At 42.1% G+C, this 18980-nt stretch overlaps 1 protein-coding gene across 1 annotated transcript in view; it reads right to left on the bottom strand.

Annotated features, from left to right (window-relative positions):
- Positions 1–18980, bottom strand: part of dock1 (dedicator of cytokinesis 1) — a 157038-nt gene that overhangs the window by 111069 nt on the left and 26989 nt on the right. The window contains exons 12-20 of the mRNA XM_063893165.1: positions 17686–17765; positions 15788–15913; positions 15340–15464; positions 12353–12451; positions 11796–11868; positions 8583–8686; positions 8009–8192; positions 1959–2056; positions 112–201 (exon numbers count right to left, since the gene is read on the bottom strand). Of these exons, the coding sequence (XP_063749235.1) occupies positions 112–201; positions 1959–2056; positions 8009–8192; positions 8583–8686; positions 11796–11868; positions 12353–12451; positions 15340–15464; positions 15788–15913; positions 17686–17765 (979 nt within the window). The remainder of the gene's footprint in view (positions 1–111; positions 202–1958; positions 2057–8008; positions 8193–8582; positions 8687–11795; positions 11869–12352; positions 12452–15339; positions 15465–15787; positions 15914–17685; positions 17766–18980) is intronic.

The following is an 18980-nucleotide window of genomic DNA, read 5'->3' as shown; positions in this document are numbered from 1 at the left end:
TATTATATTTGCATCTAAATTGGGAATGCGTCAAAGTGTTTGTTTCCACTGACAACAAGCTTTGCTGTTACTGTTTGCTTCTTTGCTGTTAGTGTTTGCTTCTTTGCTTACCAAGGCATCAAACACCAGAGTATCAAATGTGTCACTGTCGGAGTTTTCCATCATGATGTTGAAGAGGGCATCCAGAGTGTCTTGCAGGAACTAGAATGACAGACGCATAGAATGTTGTGGCAGGCAAACAATAAAAGACAGCAATAAAAAAAAAAAAACCTGGATATTGAAAGTCTCCCTCTGACTGCAAAATGCCAGAACTGCTTTCACGGCTCTTTCAAATCAAATCGAGCCAAACTGATAATCATTTTGTTCTTTAAGGGAGGACCTTTCCCATCCAGCGGATGACATTGAAGCAATAAAAGGCCCAACAAATGTATCCGTCATATCAACAAGAAATAACATTCAAATCCTTATAAACAAGGTGAGATGCATTTTGATTTCTGGGATGTTTATGCTATATTCTACAGAGTGGATGCAGAAAATCAGCAGGGAAAAAAGGGCATTAACCTTATTGGTTGAATAAAATACATCCCAAACAGAGCCGGGCAAAACAGATGAAATGGTTATCGTAATAGTGATACTATAATGACATGTTTTAATGTTCTCTAAATATCACATGGAACACATTAGCAGTTAAAGTTTTCATTGCAATACAATGTTTTAGAAGCCTTATTTAGTTCATTTTTGTCTAATAATTGTTGAATATAATTGTTTTTCCACAGAGTTGATAGGCAATAATATCATGTCATTCTCAAGTCCTAAATCAAAAAGTTCAACTATGCAAACATACTGAATTTGAATCTACAATTCTGTTTGATGTAACTATATGGCAAGTAAACTCCAGCTCTGACAGTGCTGTCAATACGAGCCGATACACTTCAGTTCTGCAATGACTTGTTTCTGGGGGTCTGCTGACAGGGAAATTATTACCAACCACATACGCCTCCTTCTCAGGGGAAACATGCTCCATTTACTCAGCCCATTCTGAGGCAAGGTGAAAACAGATGTAAAAGTGTCGGAAACAGAGCCATCACTCCGTACCTCGCTTGGTCTGTCATTCTGGGATGGATGAGATTCATCGTGCTCTTAACGAGAAACAAACACACTGTTCACTGTGTGGAGTTTAAAGCCAGACGCAATCTCACAAAGGCCAGACAGCGTGACGGAGACGAGGGAGGAGTCACGACGGGTAACCCTTTAGAGCCTCCCAGGAGTTTGGCATGATCTAATCTTTATGCATAGTATCTGATATCCAGCCCACGCCCCTCTGCAATGTATGCCCTGTTGATGAATTGTCTTTTAAATGCCAAGCTGCCAAAGTGTTATCTAATTGCACACCGGCAGCCTCGGAGCGCTTGGGAGAGATTGAGTGCTAATGTGCTGGTAATAATAATCACACCCCTGTGGTTTAATGAACTGGTCTCTCTGTGGCTGACACATCTATCAGGTCGGATCCAAACTGTCTGGGGGAAGGACTTCCTGTGATACGCTGCAATCTGCCAGACCCCCAGCATGCTTATGTTAAACTTTATCTAGAGAGTGATTCATTTATCTGCCCCACGCTGGGCACTTTAAGGGCCTTCCTACACTTCTGACAGCAGGTCAACTCCCGCCCTCCAGTTCGCTGTGTGTGTGTGTGCTACCTCCACACTGTAGATAAAGAAACCTGTTCCTTAGACAGGCAGTGAAATACTTTGTGCAAACTGCTGCCGTAACTGTCAGGAACATTAATGTTTGTGACTGTAATGTATGTCACCAGCTGTTGAGATATTTGTTTCTGTATCCAGGATATAGCAAAATAATAACACAAGTTAGCTGAGATCATTAAGTCTTTGCTTCAGCTTTGAATGCACCACAGCTCTGTGACTCATGAGGTGATTGCAGAATTACTTTCTTCCTCTGACCTTGACCACTTCGCCACCATCCACCTTCATCAGCTGACGGAGGTTCTGCTGCAGCAGGCTGGTGTTGGAGCGCCACTTCAGCAGGCCAAGCAAGTCCACTGAAACAAACAAGCAAACAAAAAAGGGATTACCACAAAGCACTGCATGAAGTTTGCCCTGCCAATGGTTAGACAGCGTGGAGAGAGATGGAGAGGCAGCGAGAAATGACAACTAAGATCGAACATTTGAAGTTAATGAGAGTTGTGGGGCCGGACGTTTCCCCCAGACATACAAGTCAGTTTGAACATTTCCCAAACACAACTTGAGTCATTCAATTAATCTCTCTTTCATTATTGAAAATTAATTTGGGAACAAGAGGATGAGTCGTGATGTAATTAATCACGCTATATGGAGCGCTCGTTCAAACCCATTGTGGCAATTTATCGGAACAGTCTGTGTTAGCCATGTGAGCAGAGGTTCAGATATTCGTTTAAAGTTGAAAGATATTGGATAAATAATTGATTAACGGACTTATTGTCCCAGCTAAAGACCACTCCAGATGTAAGGCAGAGAGAAACTTCTTATGGCAGATTCATGTTGTTTTCAGAAAATTGATTGAACTTGGGGAAGCATGGTTAACAGAGACTCCTCTGCTCTGCTGTTTGAATTAAGAGAACTGCATGTAGCATTGGAGCTGGGGTTCTGTTGTGTTCAAAAAAAAAGGTGCTAATTAGGGCATGGAGCAGAAATGTGTGACAAAGTGACACAGATCTTCTGCATCTATAGACTTATTAGTGAAATCTTTGTTCTTTTTAAACCACCCCCCCCTCCCCCCCTCTTCCAGTCACATTGTCTGGGCCCAGTAAAATGAATTGTGCAAGGAACATAATATTGCAACTTATTACTTATAGTATAATTTCCTTTTGAAACGTATAAGACATAATTATTTGAATGAGGGCTATGAAGTGTTCAAACTGGGACCTTGATTTACCGCAGACTATTTTTAGTTACTTACAGATATCCCTTTCCCAATTTGTGTCAATAGGTAAAAAGCCAGATGTCATTGATGGACCCACTGATATCTGGTGAAAGACCCAGATATCCTCATTTTGGCCACTTAGCTAAAGCCATGCACTCTTCCTGGGGTCATGGCTGCTCCCTCTCTCAGCTCACCATGCCTGATCAGCTCTGTGAGGGCCAATCCTGCATGGGGGGACAGTGATATATGCCTGTCATCTGCAAACCTGACAAGCTATCAGGCTTCAGTCACAAGATCCCATCTAAACTACCAAGGATCCCACTCCCCAAGGAGACATACATTTGAAAATTGACGGTTTAGCAGCTCAGAAAGACAAATGAGAATAAATCATGGGGGAGCTTGTTCCCACTGTAGCACTGCGGCTGGAGGCCACACCATCTGCAGCACATGGGACAGGGAGGCAGTGCGTGAGGGAGATAGTGTTTGTGTTCAAGAAAAGTCCCTTGTCAGCCGGATTTTAAAAGGGCAGAGAATTGTATATTATATTAAAATTATAATCCTGGGAAAACAGGTTAATTTGTCAACGCATAGCAGTAATCAAAAAAACTTGAAATCACTATTTGAATGTTTATTTGCAGTAAATCTTGCCTGACAAGAGCATCTTTGTTCAAGCAACGCAACCAAGCACATAGTCCTAATACATTTTTATTTTACAGTGACAGCCTTGGTTTTGGTTATAAAATGTGCAGGTTTTGTATTAGCACAGCGATTGAAGATCAAATTCCTACTGTACAAAAACATACTTTTCTACCATAAAACAAGTCTTGAAAACAACTTTTCTTGGTAGAAATAGGATGTTAATCTATCTTTCACCAGGAAAAGTCCTCTGATCAATGGAGCACACTGCAAATACCCAGGGAAGGAACAGCAGCCACTTCACACGAGCTCCCAGTGCTCACACCGCATGTATAAATCTGGCTTAATTAAAAGAGTGTTTCAACTCGCATGTGGGGATCAGGGATGAGGCGTCATGTATATAAAGCAAGCAGTCTGTTACAAGGGTCATCCAAGTGTTTCCCCCTCCTGTGGGCAACCAGTGAGCCTGAAGTAAATATGAATCCAACCAATAATGGAGAAGTTTGGACACACTTACAGGCGCCAATAACACATATGTAGTATTCTCGGTTAATATGTTGATTAATTTTATGCTCTGCATATTGAAAAAAACAGAGACAAATGAATCATTATTAAATTGCGCATTTTGATTGGGGCAGCAAAGTCTCAGGAGGGAGAGCTAATAGCTCGGTGCCTTGGGCAAGACATTGTACCACAGAGATGTCAATGGTCAGGCAATGTTTGGGACGAAATTGCAATATGTATTATGTCTATAAGGAGCACAAGTTCACATACGAAGGACAAAATACATTTTGAACATTTAGCTTAACACAAGATTTAAGTGAGTGAGTGAGTGAGTGAGTGAGTGAGTGAGTGAGTGAGTGAGTGAGTGAGTGAGTGAGTGAGTGAGAGAGAGAGAGACGTTTAGTTTGGAGTTTTAAAGAGCCTCCAGGTTTTAATAAAGCAGTCAGACTGAAGCACAGACAAAGAGATATTGGCTCTGCTTGCTTTATTAAAATAACTTAAACCTTTTCCTAGATCTTCAGTGTGGGGCGAAATCCCATGGGAACACACAATCACAGGCGCACACACACACAGATCTGTGTTTAATCAAACTCAGTGAGCAATGCAGCGTGATCCCGAGCACCTATTGGTGCCATGCAAATTAACAGCACAAAGTGCCAGGTAAATATCAGCAGCTCTACTGGACTGGATCTTCTCACCAGGACACACACTGCTACTCTCACACAGGGAAATGGGAAGCTTGGAAAGGAAAGTAATGTGGATAAGAAAATGCTGCTGATTTATTTCTCCCTCTATGTTTTAAACTGTCCTTCTACAGTTTGAAGACAACGGTGTGAGCTCCTGACATTACTTCCCCCTCTCATCTAGTGTAATGAGTGTGGGCAGATTCTGCTTCTGTAACTAAGGCTGCTGACATCACCACCCACTGAGCGGAGTAGGAGGGCACGCGCAACTGTATTTTAATGACAACTTCAAACCGCAGACTAAACCTAATAACCCTCAGAGGGAACGTTACTGGAACAACACAGAACGCCCCCCTCTTTCATACAATAGACGAAGCACCAATTTGCGACAAAACTCGGAAGAAAGGGAAGATCTAACCGTGGCTGGTCTGGGGTCTTCGGCGATCCACTAACTGAGGCTTTTAAACATTTCTTGTGCATCTTATCGGAGCCACATTTAGGAGAGCAACAATGAAAAAGCTAGTTTTCTCTCGCATGCTGTTCTCTGTTATCTTTCAAGATGTTCCACAAGGTAAAATAAGGACTCCACATTAGTATGTGGCTGGTGGAGAAGAATTTCTACTGAAGACTGATGTAGACAGCTGTTCCTCTTCTACAAAGTCACTGTCAGGTGAAAATCTCAAGGAATCAAGATCAACAACACTTTTCTTTTTTATGTTATTATAAAAAAAGAGCTGGGATGGCTCGAAGTGCAAGAGGCATTAAAGTTTTGCACCTCAGACTGTCCTGTAATATCAGCAGAGACACTAAATTCATATAACTTTAGAAGTTCCTGTGTCCAGTATACATAACAAACCATCAATGATGAACCAACAAGAAACACAAGCTGTCAGAGCTTTAAAACAAACCTCCAGTTTGGCCAAAATAATCCGAAAGCCTGCCATCCTATTTTACAGATAAACCTCCTGGTTCAGTTCTGACTAACTGTACTTGATGTAGGGCATGTAGAGTTTTCCTGTGCTGTGAGGGTTTAGAACAGCGGTCCCCAACCACCGGGTCGCGACCTGGTACCGGGCCGCGGGCCATTAGGTACCGGGTCGCGACCAGTACCGGGCCGCACAAAACGTTTGAATTTTTCTTTTTTTTAATTGATTATCAGTCTAAATATGTTTTATTTTGAAAAGTGACTTCTGGCGGAATGGCGCATGCGTCTGTGCCTCTTGACAGGTCTCGGTCACGAAAATTAAACCGACAAGATAGCAAAAATGAGTAAAAAACAAACATCTTTGGCGAGCTTCTTTGGAAAGGGGAAAAGGCCCAATGAAGAGACAGAAGAAGAGCCTACGACTTGCACCTGAATGTGAGTCAACGCACTGTGTCATTCACAGGGAAATGCTGGCTAGCCGAAAAATGTCACCTGAACTCAACAGCGTGTTGAATGGTGTCATTAAAATGATTAACCGCATCAAAGCGCATGCCCTTAACTCGCGTCTGTTTGAGCAATTTTGTGAGGAGATGGACGTGGAGTACAAACGCCTTCTCTTACACACTGAAGTAAGGTGGCTATCTAAAGGCAGATCATTGGCAAGAGTGTTTGAATTACGAGAGCCGCTGCAGAGGTTTTTTTCAGAAAAAAAGTCACCACTGGCAGCACATTTCAGTGACAAGGAATGGGTCACAAAACTCGCTTATTTGTGCGACATATTCAACCTGCTCAATGAACTTAATCTGTCACTTCAGGGGAAAATGACAACGGTCTTCAAGTTGGCAGATGAAATAGCTGCATTCAAAGGCAAACTGGATTTGTGGGGACGGCGAGTGAACCGAGGGATATTTGACATGTTTCAAACATTGTCGGGGATTTTGGAAGAGACTGAGCCTGATCCATCATTCTCCCAGCTGGTGCACAATCACCTGTCTTTGCTTTTGAAAGAGTTTGAGCGGTACTTCCCGACCACAAAAGACCCACGGACTGCGAAAGAATGGATCCGCGACCCATTTGTGAACAAACCTGGTGAATCGAGCCTGTCCGTGCAAGACGAAGATCAACTGCTGGACATTGCAAATGACGGTGGCCTTAAAAGTACGTTTCAGACCACAACTGTGCCAGGGTTCTGGATTAAAGTCAAGGCAGAATATCCAGAGATAGCCCAAAAGGCATTGAAAACCCTGCTTCCATTCCCGACCTCCTATCTTTGTGAAGTGGGATTTTCTGCAGTGACGGCAACGAAAACAAGACTACGCAGCAGACTGGATGTACGGAACACACTTAGGGTGTCATTGTCTCCCATTACCCCAAGATGGGACCGGCTCGTTGCAGAGAAACAAGCTCAGGGCTCCCACTAATTGTCATTATTATTATTACTATTATTTTATTGACTTGTTCACCTTGCTATATAGAAGTTATTAGTAGGCCTATTTCTCCTTTATCTCCTGTATTTCAAAATAAAGCTCATCAGCGCAGTCACTTGAATCGAGTTTTTATTATAATTATTTCTTATTAGAAAGGATTTTCGTTGTAAAATAAATAATTTCGTTCACAGAGATGTTGTTGATTATTAATTTATTAACAAAAGGTTGTTTATTGTCTGTTGATGTTTGCATTTGACATAAAACCACTGCGGATGATTTATTATTAGACTACAGCCGTCCTGGCGGTGCGTCATTAACGATTATCGAGCAAATGTAGGCCGGAGAAAATGAAGGCCGGTCCGTGAAAATATTGTCTTAGATGAAACCGGTCCATGGCGCAAAAAAGGTTGGGGACCGCTGGTTTAGAACATATCATTTTCATCCTGCTTGCTTTACCTTCAAATCTCTGTTCCTAGATCAGATGAGACATTTTGTTGTTAATTTATTAGACAAGTTACTCTTATTTTTTCTATTGAAATATAAAGTCTGAAAAGAGGATTCAAATATCGAAAAGGATTATTATATCATGTGTGCTGAACCACGCAGTAACAGACATTTGCGCAACAATTCACCTTAAGCATTTCCCTTCAAGCTGGCCTTGTCTGACTATTTCAAATGATCTTTGCATCAAAATGTATAAAAACATTAAAGGCATCATCCACTCCTTATTCAAACAGGTTGCAATTGTTTCCTTTCAAAATCCGCTTTAGGGTTGAAACATTTGGGTCAAAGCTTTGATTATCAAAACTACTTTTATAACTTTTAAGGATCCGTGGGACCTCGAGCTTTGTAGAGAAAAAAAGTGAAAGACCCCAGAGTGTGAAAAACACACAATACGTGATTGAAGAGGTTATTACCGTTCTGCGTGAGTTTGGTGGAGCAGACCAGGGTGGAGATCTGGAAGGAGTCCTTGCTGATGGTGCAGTTGCCCAGGTTCTGGGTGTTTTTCCCGGTGGTGGAGTAGCCCTTCTCCTCCAACTCAAGCTTTGTGGCAGGCAAGTTCAGGTATAGAGAAGAGTCTTCCAGCTTCTTTGCTTCAGCCTGAAGAGAAATCTGCTGTATTAACCAAGTCATGTGTGATTTCACTTTTTTCAATACATTTTAGCAAGAGACAACCCAACTGCAACATAAAATAAGATCAGACAGAAAAATCTAATTGTGGGATTTTCCCTAAATGAAATATTCAATTAAGATAATTAGCAAAGGTATCATTACACAATTTTAATGGAAGGTAATTTCATTTCACTGAGGGGGTTGGTGTGTACCAAATACACAATCCTCCATAGAAGGCAGTGAAGCTATTATTACGCAGCTACTAATAATACAGGCAAATGTTTCACCCCGGACTCTTGTGGGCCGGCCCTGTACGCAGCCGGTAACAAACAAACCAGAAGTGACTTCTCACCATGTTATTGGCTCTTTCAGATTTACCTTATACACGATGAGATCATGCTCGCCATCCCTCAGGGTCGTCCCATCATACCTCATCAACTTCACGAAAGACAATGCGAATATCTTCTCTGATTTGTCTTTGGCTGTTGGAGGAAGAAGAGGAACATGTGGAAGACAGAAAACACTAGGAGGGAAGGAGATGTAAATCACTGCATTTCAGATTAATACATACTTTACTTTGGGCTCTTTTTATCTAAAGAATGCATCTTTAAGGAAATTAAAAACAACATGGGAGCGGTGAGAGACTGGCTCCTTTGCAGTAAGCTATGCTGTAGGGCTTGCTTTACAACAAGTCATTAACAAGCTAGCAGACATAGAACAACATCCCAAATGTAAATCTCTACAGCACAGGCTCAGAGTAAGCTCCTGAGTTGGTACAAGAATCTAATGTTAATGTCTGTGTTACTGCTGTGACCGTATCTGTGCAGGAGTTGTTCTTCACTGCAATTACACAAGGCTGCAAATGAACTGTGGAAGGCAAAGAGTTTTTGATTACTGTTGTTCAGGCAACAAGGTTTACATAGACACACTGTATGTGTCCCCTTCCTGTAGCATTCAACAGCTGTAAACCGCTTGCGTAATCCCACTAAAGGTGGGGGAAAATGATCATTGCTTGTGTGTATGTGCACACACACATTAGACAGTGTCTTGGATTGTTGCGGGGAAGCACTGCATAAACAAGCGAAAGAGTTATGACTTTGTAACCAAGCGTTTGTATACGGCCACATATATCATCATTGTGGATCAACAAGCTCAAATATACGCGCAGGGAGACGTGATTCATCGAAGTATCTCGCGCATTCTATCTGCATAAATCCCCTCATTGGTTTGCTGCCTGCAGCCTCGCCGGTGAATAATTGCTGGGTTGGCATCAGAGGAACCAGCGGAGGGAAAACACTGCACGCATGCCACCCAGTTAAGAAAAATGTAGAAGTGACTTTCTAAGGAAAGGAGAAACTTGGGATTCTGGGAGAAAGGTCAGTTTCAAGACAGAGACTTTCTTTCAGCTAATCAAAGTAAAGTTTGTATGAAAGCTCTGCGGCCTTCCACCTCTAAGGTGGGCTGTCACTTCACATTCATGTTGCATGTACTGTCCCCATCCTCTGCCCACTCACCAGGTAGTGACAGAATGACAAATGAAACGGAAGTGAATAGATGGCAAGGATCTCTCACAGCTGTGGTGGCATCTGTGATAGCGGCCATCGGTCTGATGAGCCCTGACAACGTTAGGGCGGTGATCTGATTCTGAACCAGGGGGCTGGGAAAAGAAGCACATGAGCTCTAGCAGTGGCCCTTATTAGCAGCTCTGTCACTCTGTGTTTCCACCAAAAGTGCAGTACTACTGAAGCTGGGCGCAGTGGAGGAGGCAGGGAAGAAAGCAGAGGCAGACAACTGAAAGCACTTCATGTGACAGACCGTCGCTGCTTTGCTTTCTCTTTAAAAGCACTTCACATGTAGAGAGATTTATAATTCCCCATTACCATTCTCAGGAGAGGTGCTTTGCTGGTAGGATGTAGACATTACATCTTCAGAGTACCATGACATCTGAATTCTGCTTTACAAGGAATCATATCAGGGAGTGAATGAATAGGTAATGAACCAAGGAAAAACTCTGGGTATGGTCAATACTCAGGGGGTCCCTCTCAGGCGTTTGCGCATGTAAACACCCCAGTTTCATGCCAATTAGGGCTGCTAGTAAACGAGAGGATAACAGAAGAAATATCTATTCGTGATTATTTGGACTGAACTCAATAGTCACTGCAATATGATACAGGATACTTTTGTTCACTGAAAAATGTATTAAAATGATCATTGTGTGAGTTTCTAGAATACAACTTGTAGCCCAGGACATCTAAACACTTCAATCGAAATGGGGTATTGGCATTAAAAAAATATTACAGCTCCTGCAACTTGGTGATCTCACTCGTCAATAATGCAATTTCAATAAAATTCTTAAATCTAAATGACCAATTTTTTCCTGATTTGATAATAATGATTTCAACGTTGATATTAAAAGTGTTAGTCTGCGTCTCAGGGATATCGAAGAGAAATTGCATCATTTGTCTTCCAGTACAAATAAACAGAGGAAGCAGAAGAGTGGTAAATGCAACAGATTTGATTGTGTTTATCGGCAGCCAACACTCAGACAGTGTAGGAACCAAAAAAATGGCAGAAACACGGAAGTGACGTGCACACAGGTGTCTGCATAATGAGATACAAGTGTAAACACTGATAGGAAAATACAATGCTGACAGCACACACAATCCAATATAATCCAGGCAATGCAACTCAACGTATCTCTCTATTGTCAACTGTTTTTGAGTAAAAGTTTGGCAGCATCAGCATGCCCCTCAGGTCTCAGAGTCACTTGAGGTGAGCAAGTTTCTAAAGCAACCGTTGCAGCATGATAACAGCAAGTCGCAGAGTTTCAAAGGCATGCCTCGTAACAGCATTAGTCCCCGGAGAAGCAAGGTGCCAAGCATGACAAGAAGGCTCTCCAAGTGGATTAGAGGCCAGCACTGAGCTCTGAGGCCTGCCCATTTTTACCCATAAACACCTGCATGAGGCTGAGAAGCCAACAGAGCTGAAGGGGTTTGGAACTGGAGGATGACGGCAGCTGCAGATTACTTTAGAGAAAAGTTGTACTTCCCCATTGTGATACCTATATGCTGTGTCCTTCTTTTCCTTTTGTGCCATGTGAAGTGATTGTTTAATTCACCTGTTGTGGCTCCCATTACCCCACCAAATCCTTTCCCTGCACCACTCCGGCTGCTGGAGGGATTGCCTCGCCATGTGGTGGACAGATGGAATGGCAAAGCTGCCAGTACCAGGCTTCCCTGGCCTCTACACCCACAAAATTAGAAAGGATGTTAAAAAACAGAAGGCCATATAACACGGGCTGCATTCGGCTAGACACTGGTCCCGATAAACAAACGAGTCCCCGCAGGCATTTTTTCACATCCAAATTGTAGTATCGGACGAGCCACTTCATGATGCGGCTCTGGGCATGGGCAGACTAATACCTCTGATTAGTGTGACAAAGGGTGAGCTTCAAAGTATTTATCACTGTGCAGCACATCTGCTCTGATTGGATATCTTCCATTCCTTTTTTCAGAGGATAGATTAGCCGTCCAATTGTGCATCTGGTGATTGGCAAAAACGTATCATTCACTCGCTGACATCTGTACTCACAGTCCTGCGATGAGCGGTGGCGGAAGGTGAACCGCAAGTGACTCCGGTTCACGTCTTCAATAGGGATAGCAACCTGAGGTAATGGACAGAAAAGGGATTTCTTAATACACATAATATCACAAAGCAGATTTATAATGACACACTGGGAATCGAGTAAGCCCCACATTTCCATATTGACGTAATAACAATGTACATGTTTGGGAAAAAGTAACTTGTGTAACTGAAGTCCTCTTCATTTGTAGTGAATGTGCTCAAACATGAAAAACCCCTGATATGGACCTTTTTTTTATTTTCATACATTTCTGCTGCCATCACATTCATCTTTTAATATACTGTAAGGTTTAATATTGATCGCTGTCTTTCTATGCTTCAAAGCTGCATGGCTGAATATCCACCACAGTGCTCATTCTACAGACCGCTGGTGATGGAAACCAGTGTAGTGATGAATAATGGATTTAAGAAAGATATCAAAGGGTGGCATGGCAGTCAAGGTGGAAATTAATGACAAAATGATTACCTGCAATAACCAAGAAGAAAATGTAAGGAGAGAGACGCACCTTTATGGTTTCAAACCAGCGAGGCTGCTTCACTTGGTAGTAAATGACAGACTTGTACTCATTGATCCCCTCATCCCCGGCGCCAGGGAAGATCACATTCTAGTGCAGAGAAAGAAAAGACACACTCATCAAACAACATGACTGGTTATCTAGTTAAACTGGCAATTCATTTAAAGTGGTAAAATCATCATGGTTGAGCTATTATCACTGTCCGAACTGTGTGGAACATAGAGCCTATCGACTATAATGGCCTTTAAAAGTCTGGATGCACTTCATGCTTGCACACCTGCCTGTTGGCTGGCAATCTCATGACAGCTTTGTGGAAATAAGAAATAGATTAGATTTTAATTATTTAAGGAGGGGCACTGGCTCCCATGCAGAGAGAAGTAGAGGAAAGCCAGGCGCAGGGAGGCGGACCAGCTGGTGCTGATGGAGCCAGCCGTGTAATATTGGTCAGGGTGCGTTATGTAAAATACTACGCACCCCTTGGGGGATTTTGGCACGAGGGCTGGAGTGACAGCGGATGGCAAGAACGCCTTGTTTTTTATCAATCGGCGCTCAGCCTGCCTACCTCCCGCTACTCCAGCTGACTCCCTGCCCTGCTGCTGCTAAAATACTCTGTCGCTAATGGCTTCTGACAACCAGCAATTATGAGGAATAACAGGCCTGATCACCCCAAGCCATGCTGTGCAGATCTGGGGGGCAGGTGCGGGCTCTAGCAACTCTTCCCCAGCCACTAAAAGGCCTGGATTCAGGACAGCTTCAGATTTTGCAGAGATAAAAAGGAGAAAGTGATCGAGATCCAGCCACAGATGTTTAGAATAGATGATGAAAGACAGTGTTAGGAAGAGACCATAGAAGAAGAAAGAAGAGGAGACGGCTGAGACATAATCAGGGAAAAATCAAGGCAGAATGTCACAATAAGTGAAACTTGCAAAGCAAACCTATAACAAAACCTGCCTCAAAGTCAGTAATTACATTTCTTATTTTCAAGTGCCTTGTGTATGGAGGCGTCTTTATTATATAACATAAATTGTTTGATGAAAAAAAACAGCTCCTTTCTGAAGGTAGTAATTGCTCAGACAACATTATCCTGCCAATTAAAATCCAGGAAGGAAGACGGAGAATTTCACCAATTAGTTGAGATCCCTGGAGGATCCAACAGATGAGACTGTTCTATGAAATGCTGCAAGGCAAGATGTTGAGGGCTGCAGCGCTGCAAACATGGCCATGACACCCGCAGGTGTGATCAATGAACATAAGGCAACAATTTGGGTATCATTACAAAACCTTCTTGCAGCAGACAGAGAACAAATCAAATGTTTGCTCTAATCAGAATCAAAATTCCTTATTTGTCCCGCAACAGGATACTTTACGTTATTACAACAGCAGAAGCATAGTGCAGATAAAGTAAGAGAATAGACCTACATATTAAAAAATAACAAACTAGACACACGTTATTAATAATGAAACACACAATAATTACAAACAAATAACAGATAAGTACACCATGGTAAAAACTGTAGTTGCAACCGGCTATTTATAACAAATTGTGTATAAAGTGTATAATGTCTTCTGCTAGATGACTAGTAGACATTGTAGTACAAAAAGTAAACCGTGTGCAAGTGCAATCAATTACTGAGAAGCACTTTCTTTCTAACCTTAACCCGGAACTCTAAAAATGATTATTGTGTCCATATACCGCATTATAAACGATACACCAACAACAGTCACATTGAGAACAGTTGTCTAGCGATGAAGCAGTGGATCGTATGAGGGGCCGTTAGGGACATTATTCAGAAATACCGTTCCCATACACATGTTAAACACTCTCAAACACACAACTGAAACCAAAATCATTTACAAACATATGTAAAAATCTCTCGTAAACACGTCACACATGTCACACATTTCACACACACGAAATCTAGGATCGGTGTGTGTATTTTCAGAGACTGTAACATCAGAGAGAAGTTGAGACCATCCCTTCTTTCTGCTACTTCAGAACTGCATTTACAGCATAATCACTACGGATGCTTACACTTCCTGCCTGCTGGGCCAAATCACTGACGAAGCCTCTCAATCTTAGACTAATGTGTATAATCATAACAGCTAAGGGCAATAGGGGTCTCCTCTGATTGGCTGTTTGCTGCAGGCCATCCCTGCAAATCACTCCTTCGCCATTAGTCCTTGTGACTTCAACTCAGGCATATTGAGTGGGAACGTTTTACTGTTAATACATGTAAAAAAGAATTGCCAGAAAATATTGGCAAGTTGTAACTTGACTGCATGTAAACTAAATATGAGTTCAATTAGTCTCCTGGGTTTATTCTCCAACAAACAAACAAACAAACAACTCCAACTCAGAGCTCATACATACTCCTCATGATCATCTCCTTTATACCTCTCATATTCCTCAATGACCTCTGCAGAACAAGAGGTGAAGCCATTCAAGAGTAACAATGCATAAACAACAGAAGAAGAGATTACTGGCTTGACTCTATGGATAAAACACAGCCTCTGTCAAGACATTAGACACTTGACGCAAAAGTCCAGGAAATGCGTTACAACTTGCAAATTGGAGCCATATAATTTTCTAAACCTAAATTTGAAGAACCGCTCCTCCATACTGTGGGCATGCCACTATCTACTGTAGGTTATACCCCCAAAGTGAAAAGAAACACACCATCCTTTTAAACTTTAAAGCCATGCTTCTTTTATTGCCTGTATGCATGTATTGGTTTGTAACTGATTCTGACAATGACATGGTTGATTCCCGCATTAGTGAGCCAAAAGGCGTACAGTCTGGCCTCTGTATCACTCTGCTTTATAGGAGTGCTGGTCAGTGGAGCAGCGTGCTGAGCTGTGTGAGATTAAAGAAAGCCTGCTAAATCACAGACTGTCTGAAAACCAATATAACACTCGAGTCCTGAATGCTGAGAATGAGCTGAACCAGGATAAATAAGTAGGTTAACATCAAGTCTTACCTCTAGTTTCTTGCCATCCTCGTCGTAAACAGACATGGTCACCTCAACGTTTTTGGGTGTGGTCTTGCTCCCCTTGTCAAAATCCCCCAGAGCCAGAGTCACGTAGATGTCGTTTCGCACGTCACCTTGGAGTTACAGGAACAGGCAGGTCAGATTGGGTTTCAAGGAGCTCAATGTCAATGGGTTCATGTGAATATTAGTGCAGAACTCATCACATCTTAGGTGGCATAAGTGGATATTTGGCACTATGTACTTCCTGGTGACTTCACTCCATTAAATAACTAATGTCTTCATCAAATCTTAATGTTCTCTTCTCCCTCACTCACATTCTGTAAAATAGTACCTCTTAATTTAAAACCACTTTCTGAATGATTGATGTGGTCAGTCAATGACATTTAAAAAAGGAGACTTTCAGAGAGCCCAGGTAAAGCGTTTTAAAGATCTCCACCTGGCATGATGATCTCAGGAAAGCCCATCTTGCGAGCCACAGCTGTAGATCGGTCCACCAGGTGAGGGAAGTCCTTCCTGATGTGATGGATGTCTCCAGGAAGCAGCTTCAGAGTCACCCACAGGCCTGCAGATGAATTCAAGGCAAAGAGGGGAGGGACCGAGATAACGTCAGGAGAAGGCAGCGTGAGAGCAAACGGCCTCAGGAAAATACTAAAAATTGAGTTGTGTTTTCTGCTGTAGGTTGTCAGAGTGACATCCAACAGCTCGAGGGCAAGACACTAAATTGAAGCTAACCTCAGGGATGTGATTAGGGGAACATAACGGAGGATACAAGCGTGTCTTCCTAGTGCTCCGCTCAATGTGCAATATAGAATAGTCGGCATACGTACAAAACCTACATTGTAATATTAAAGCTATGCTATATTGACATCTACCATACTACCTGTATTTGAGTACATTGTATTTCCTTTGAGGATGTCTCTTAACATTTTCATAGATTTAAATAATTATTGTATTGTTACTGTGGTTGCAAAAAAGTTACATGTTTTCAGTTAAAAACAAACAGACCCTTGGTACCCCTATAAATGAAAAAAATACCATGGTTTTCTATTCCTCTGCCAAATTCATAATACTGTCCCAAATAGCACAAACTTTTGTTTGTAACTTTCGATTTTATTATGAGAATGTGACATTTATGATAGAATAGTTAAACTGAACAGTAATTCTGATTTATATAATTGGTATTGGAAAGACCTGAGAGTGCAAAGCTATAAAGGGAAACTGTGTGTCTCTGAAATATACTGAAACAAAAGTGTCTTCAGGGCACTTTCATTGTGTCATATTTCATAACAATTTAACACCAGTAGCGGTTCTGCTTTTCTCCCGTTTGGAAGGAGGGCTTATGCTCTGCAGACACTGCATGATGTGCCAGTTTCGGCACATTTAATATTCTCTCAGGAGAAACAAAGCAGCGCAGATGCATACCTCTGGTCAACACAGAAAGGAAAGTGGATCCAATTAAAGCAGTCATCATGCAGTGCGCCCCTTCATAGGCCACCAAAGTGAGTGATGCCTGAGCACCCAGAGGCTTTATTCACTTCCACAGGCCCCATATTGTTATGAGGGACTTCTCACTCTCCACGCAGGAAGCCTTTTGATATGTGAGTGTGACCCAGGCAGCTGCTCTCAGCGATCCGCTGTTCTTCCCAGTGTGGGCCAGAGCAGACCTGACATTTATCCGAGTACATCTTCATATGTCGTGACAATACCATGGAGGCTGCATGTTGTTTCCCCCCCACCCAGCTCAAATCCCTCAGATGGCTAATGTTGATCTTGTAACCACAGATGTCAAAAGCCCGATAAGATCCAGTCTTTGCTGACTACTCATCAGCTTAATTAACAGCTGGATTACTATCATTGTGTAGTCATGGTGATGAGTGCAACTATTTTTAGTATGAAAGTGGATTTATGATTGGAATATTTCACAAATAATGTTCTTATTAGAGGAACCATTTTAATTCCCTGTCAGTATTTCAGGGGTTAGGGTACCTTGTGTGAACAGATCTAAAATTGCATTAAAAAATGTTTATTAAAAATAATAATAATATTAATAATATATATATATATATATATATATATAATAATATATATATATATTATTATATATTTTATTATTTTTTAAATCAAGCCAACAAAATATTTCTCTTCAACCTCAACTATAATCCCTCCTACTAAAATAATGTGCAGAGATATAAAATGAATACATAGATGAGAACATTTCACAATAGATGCAATTTCAAATTCTATTAGCATTTCTATCAGCACTGACAAAAGTCGTATAAAAAAAGGTGGGGACTTCCCTCCTCGGCCCTCTTGTGTCTGAAATGTTCACTTTACCTTGGCCCTTGTGATTGACCTCTTTGGCGGTGATAACTTTGTTGATGACGGTCTGGAGGAAGTCGTTCTCCCCTGCCACCCTGGGTGAAAAACGGGAGATGTTCAGCTGCTTGTGGCGAATGGCGTCATCCAACGCTAGCCTGCAGTATGCACACGACAGGCAAACACCACAGAGAAGAAGAGATGGTGGAGAAGGGGAGCCACAGAGTGATGGGTGTGAGGAAGGGAGTGGGGTGAAAGAGAGACAGAGAAACAGAGAGAGACACACCGAAGAGTGATGCGAATACCGTGACAGACACAAAGCCGCTTGTTAGCAGTTAACATTGAGGCAGGATGGGTGACGAAAGAAACAGAGAAATCATCATTTAGGAAGGTATGCCAAGTCAACATGTAGGCTGCATTCACACTAAATACACTTTACATGTCAATATGGGTTTTCTTAAGATGTGACAGGGCCTGCTGGGGGTGCCGGAAAAAAACAGCAGTCCCAGCAAAAAAGGTTGAAACCAAATCCACTTTTGGAAAAACTAAACTGTGGTGGCTTATTACTTTATTGTGTTGTATAGGTGAGACCCTGTGAGGTAGTACAAGGACATTAATCCTAGTGCAGTAGCTTGAAAGTAAATGGACTATTTGAGTGACACTCCCACACCACCAGATAACTCCTGCACGAATTGCAGCCACGTTGATTTGGTGTGAATGCTATAGCGCCAGAGGAGCAGTGTGAAGCTTGACCTGGGGATGGCCTTTAAAGTGGGTAACTATATAAGAAAAGGCCTCAAACTCAAGACTACACCCAATCAAAAACAAATTCTGCTTTATTGACAAAGCAAATGTGAAATACTGTAAAACACCATGTTTTGTTCTCAATGAGGCTACAGGTGTCGACAGTACCAACCATGGACTAACAATAATAGTTCTGAGGCAACTGGATACAGGAACAGTGCCAGTTCCAAGTATACATTCCAGTAAGTGGAAGTGTGAACAGAGTATTAGAAGGTAGCAGATGTGATCTTGGAAGCACCACATCTGGCAGCTGTGCGAGAAATGTTTGCAATTGGCGGCGATACCATCTGCAGGGCAGAGTACTCGAAACAAGAAGAAGAAGTAGAGCATAGAGGAAAAGACAGCGGTGAATGATGGGAGCATGGAGGAAGCAGTAAAAGATCTCTGTCACTCAGGCTGTCTTCAGTGCCTCCAACCTTGAATCAAAAACCAATCCAAGCAAGGAGGTCGATTAAGGGACATTTATGGGACAGAGTAGAGGTCCAACCGGGAGGGAGATTCACCCTCAA

Source organism: Eleginops maclovinus, chromosome 10 (assembly GCF_036324505.1).
Source record: "Eleginops maclovinus isolate JMC-PN-2008 ecotype Puerto Natales chromosome 10, JC_Emac_rtc_rv5, whole genome shotgun sequence".
NCBI lineage: Eukaryota > Metazoa > Chordata > Actinopteri > Perciformes > Eleginopidae > Eleginops > Eleginops maclovinus.
Note: the sequence above shows the minus strand (reverse complement) of the source record. Positions and strands in the feature narration are given on the sequence as shown.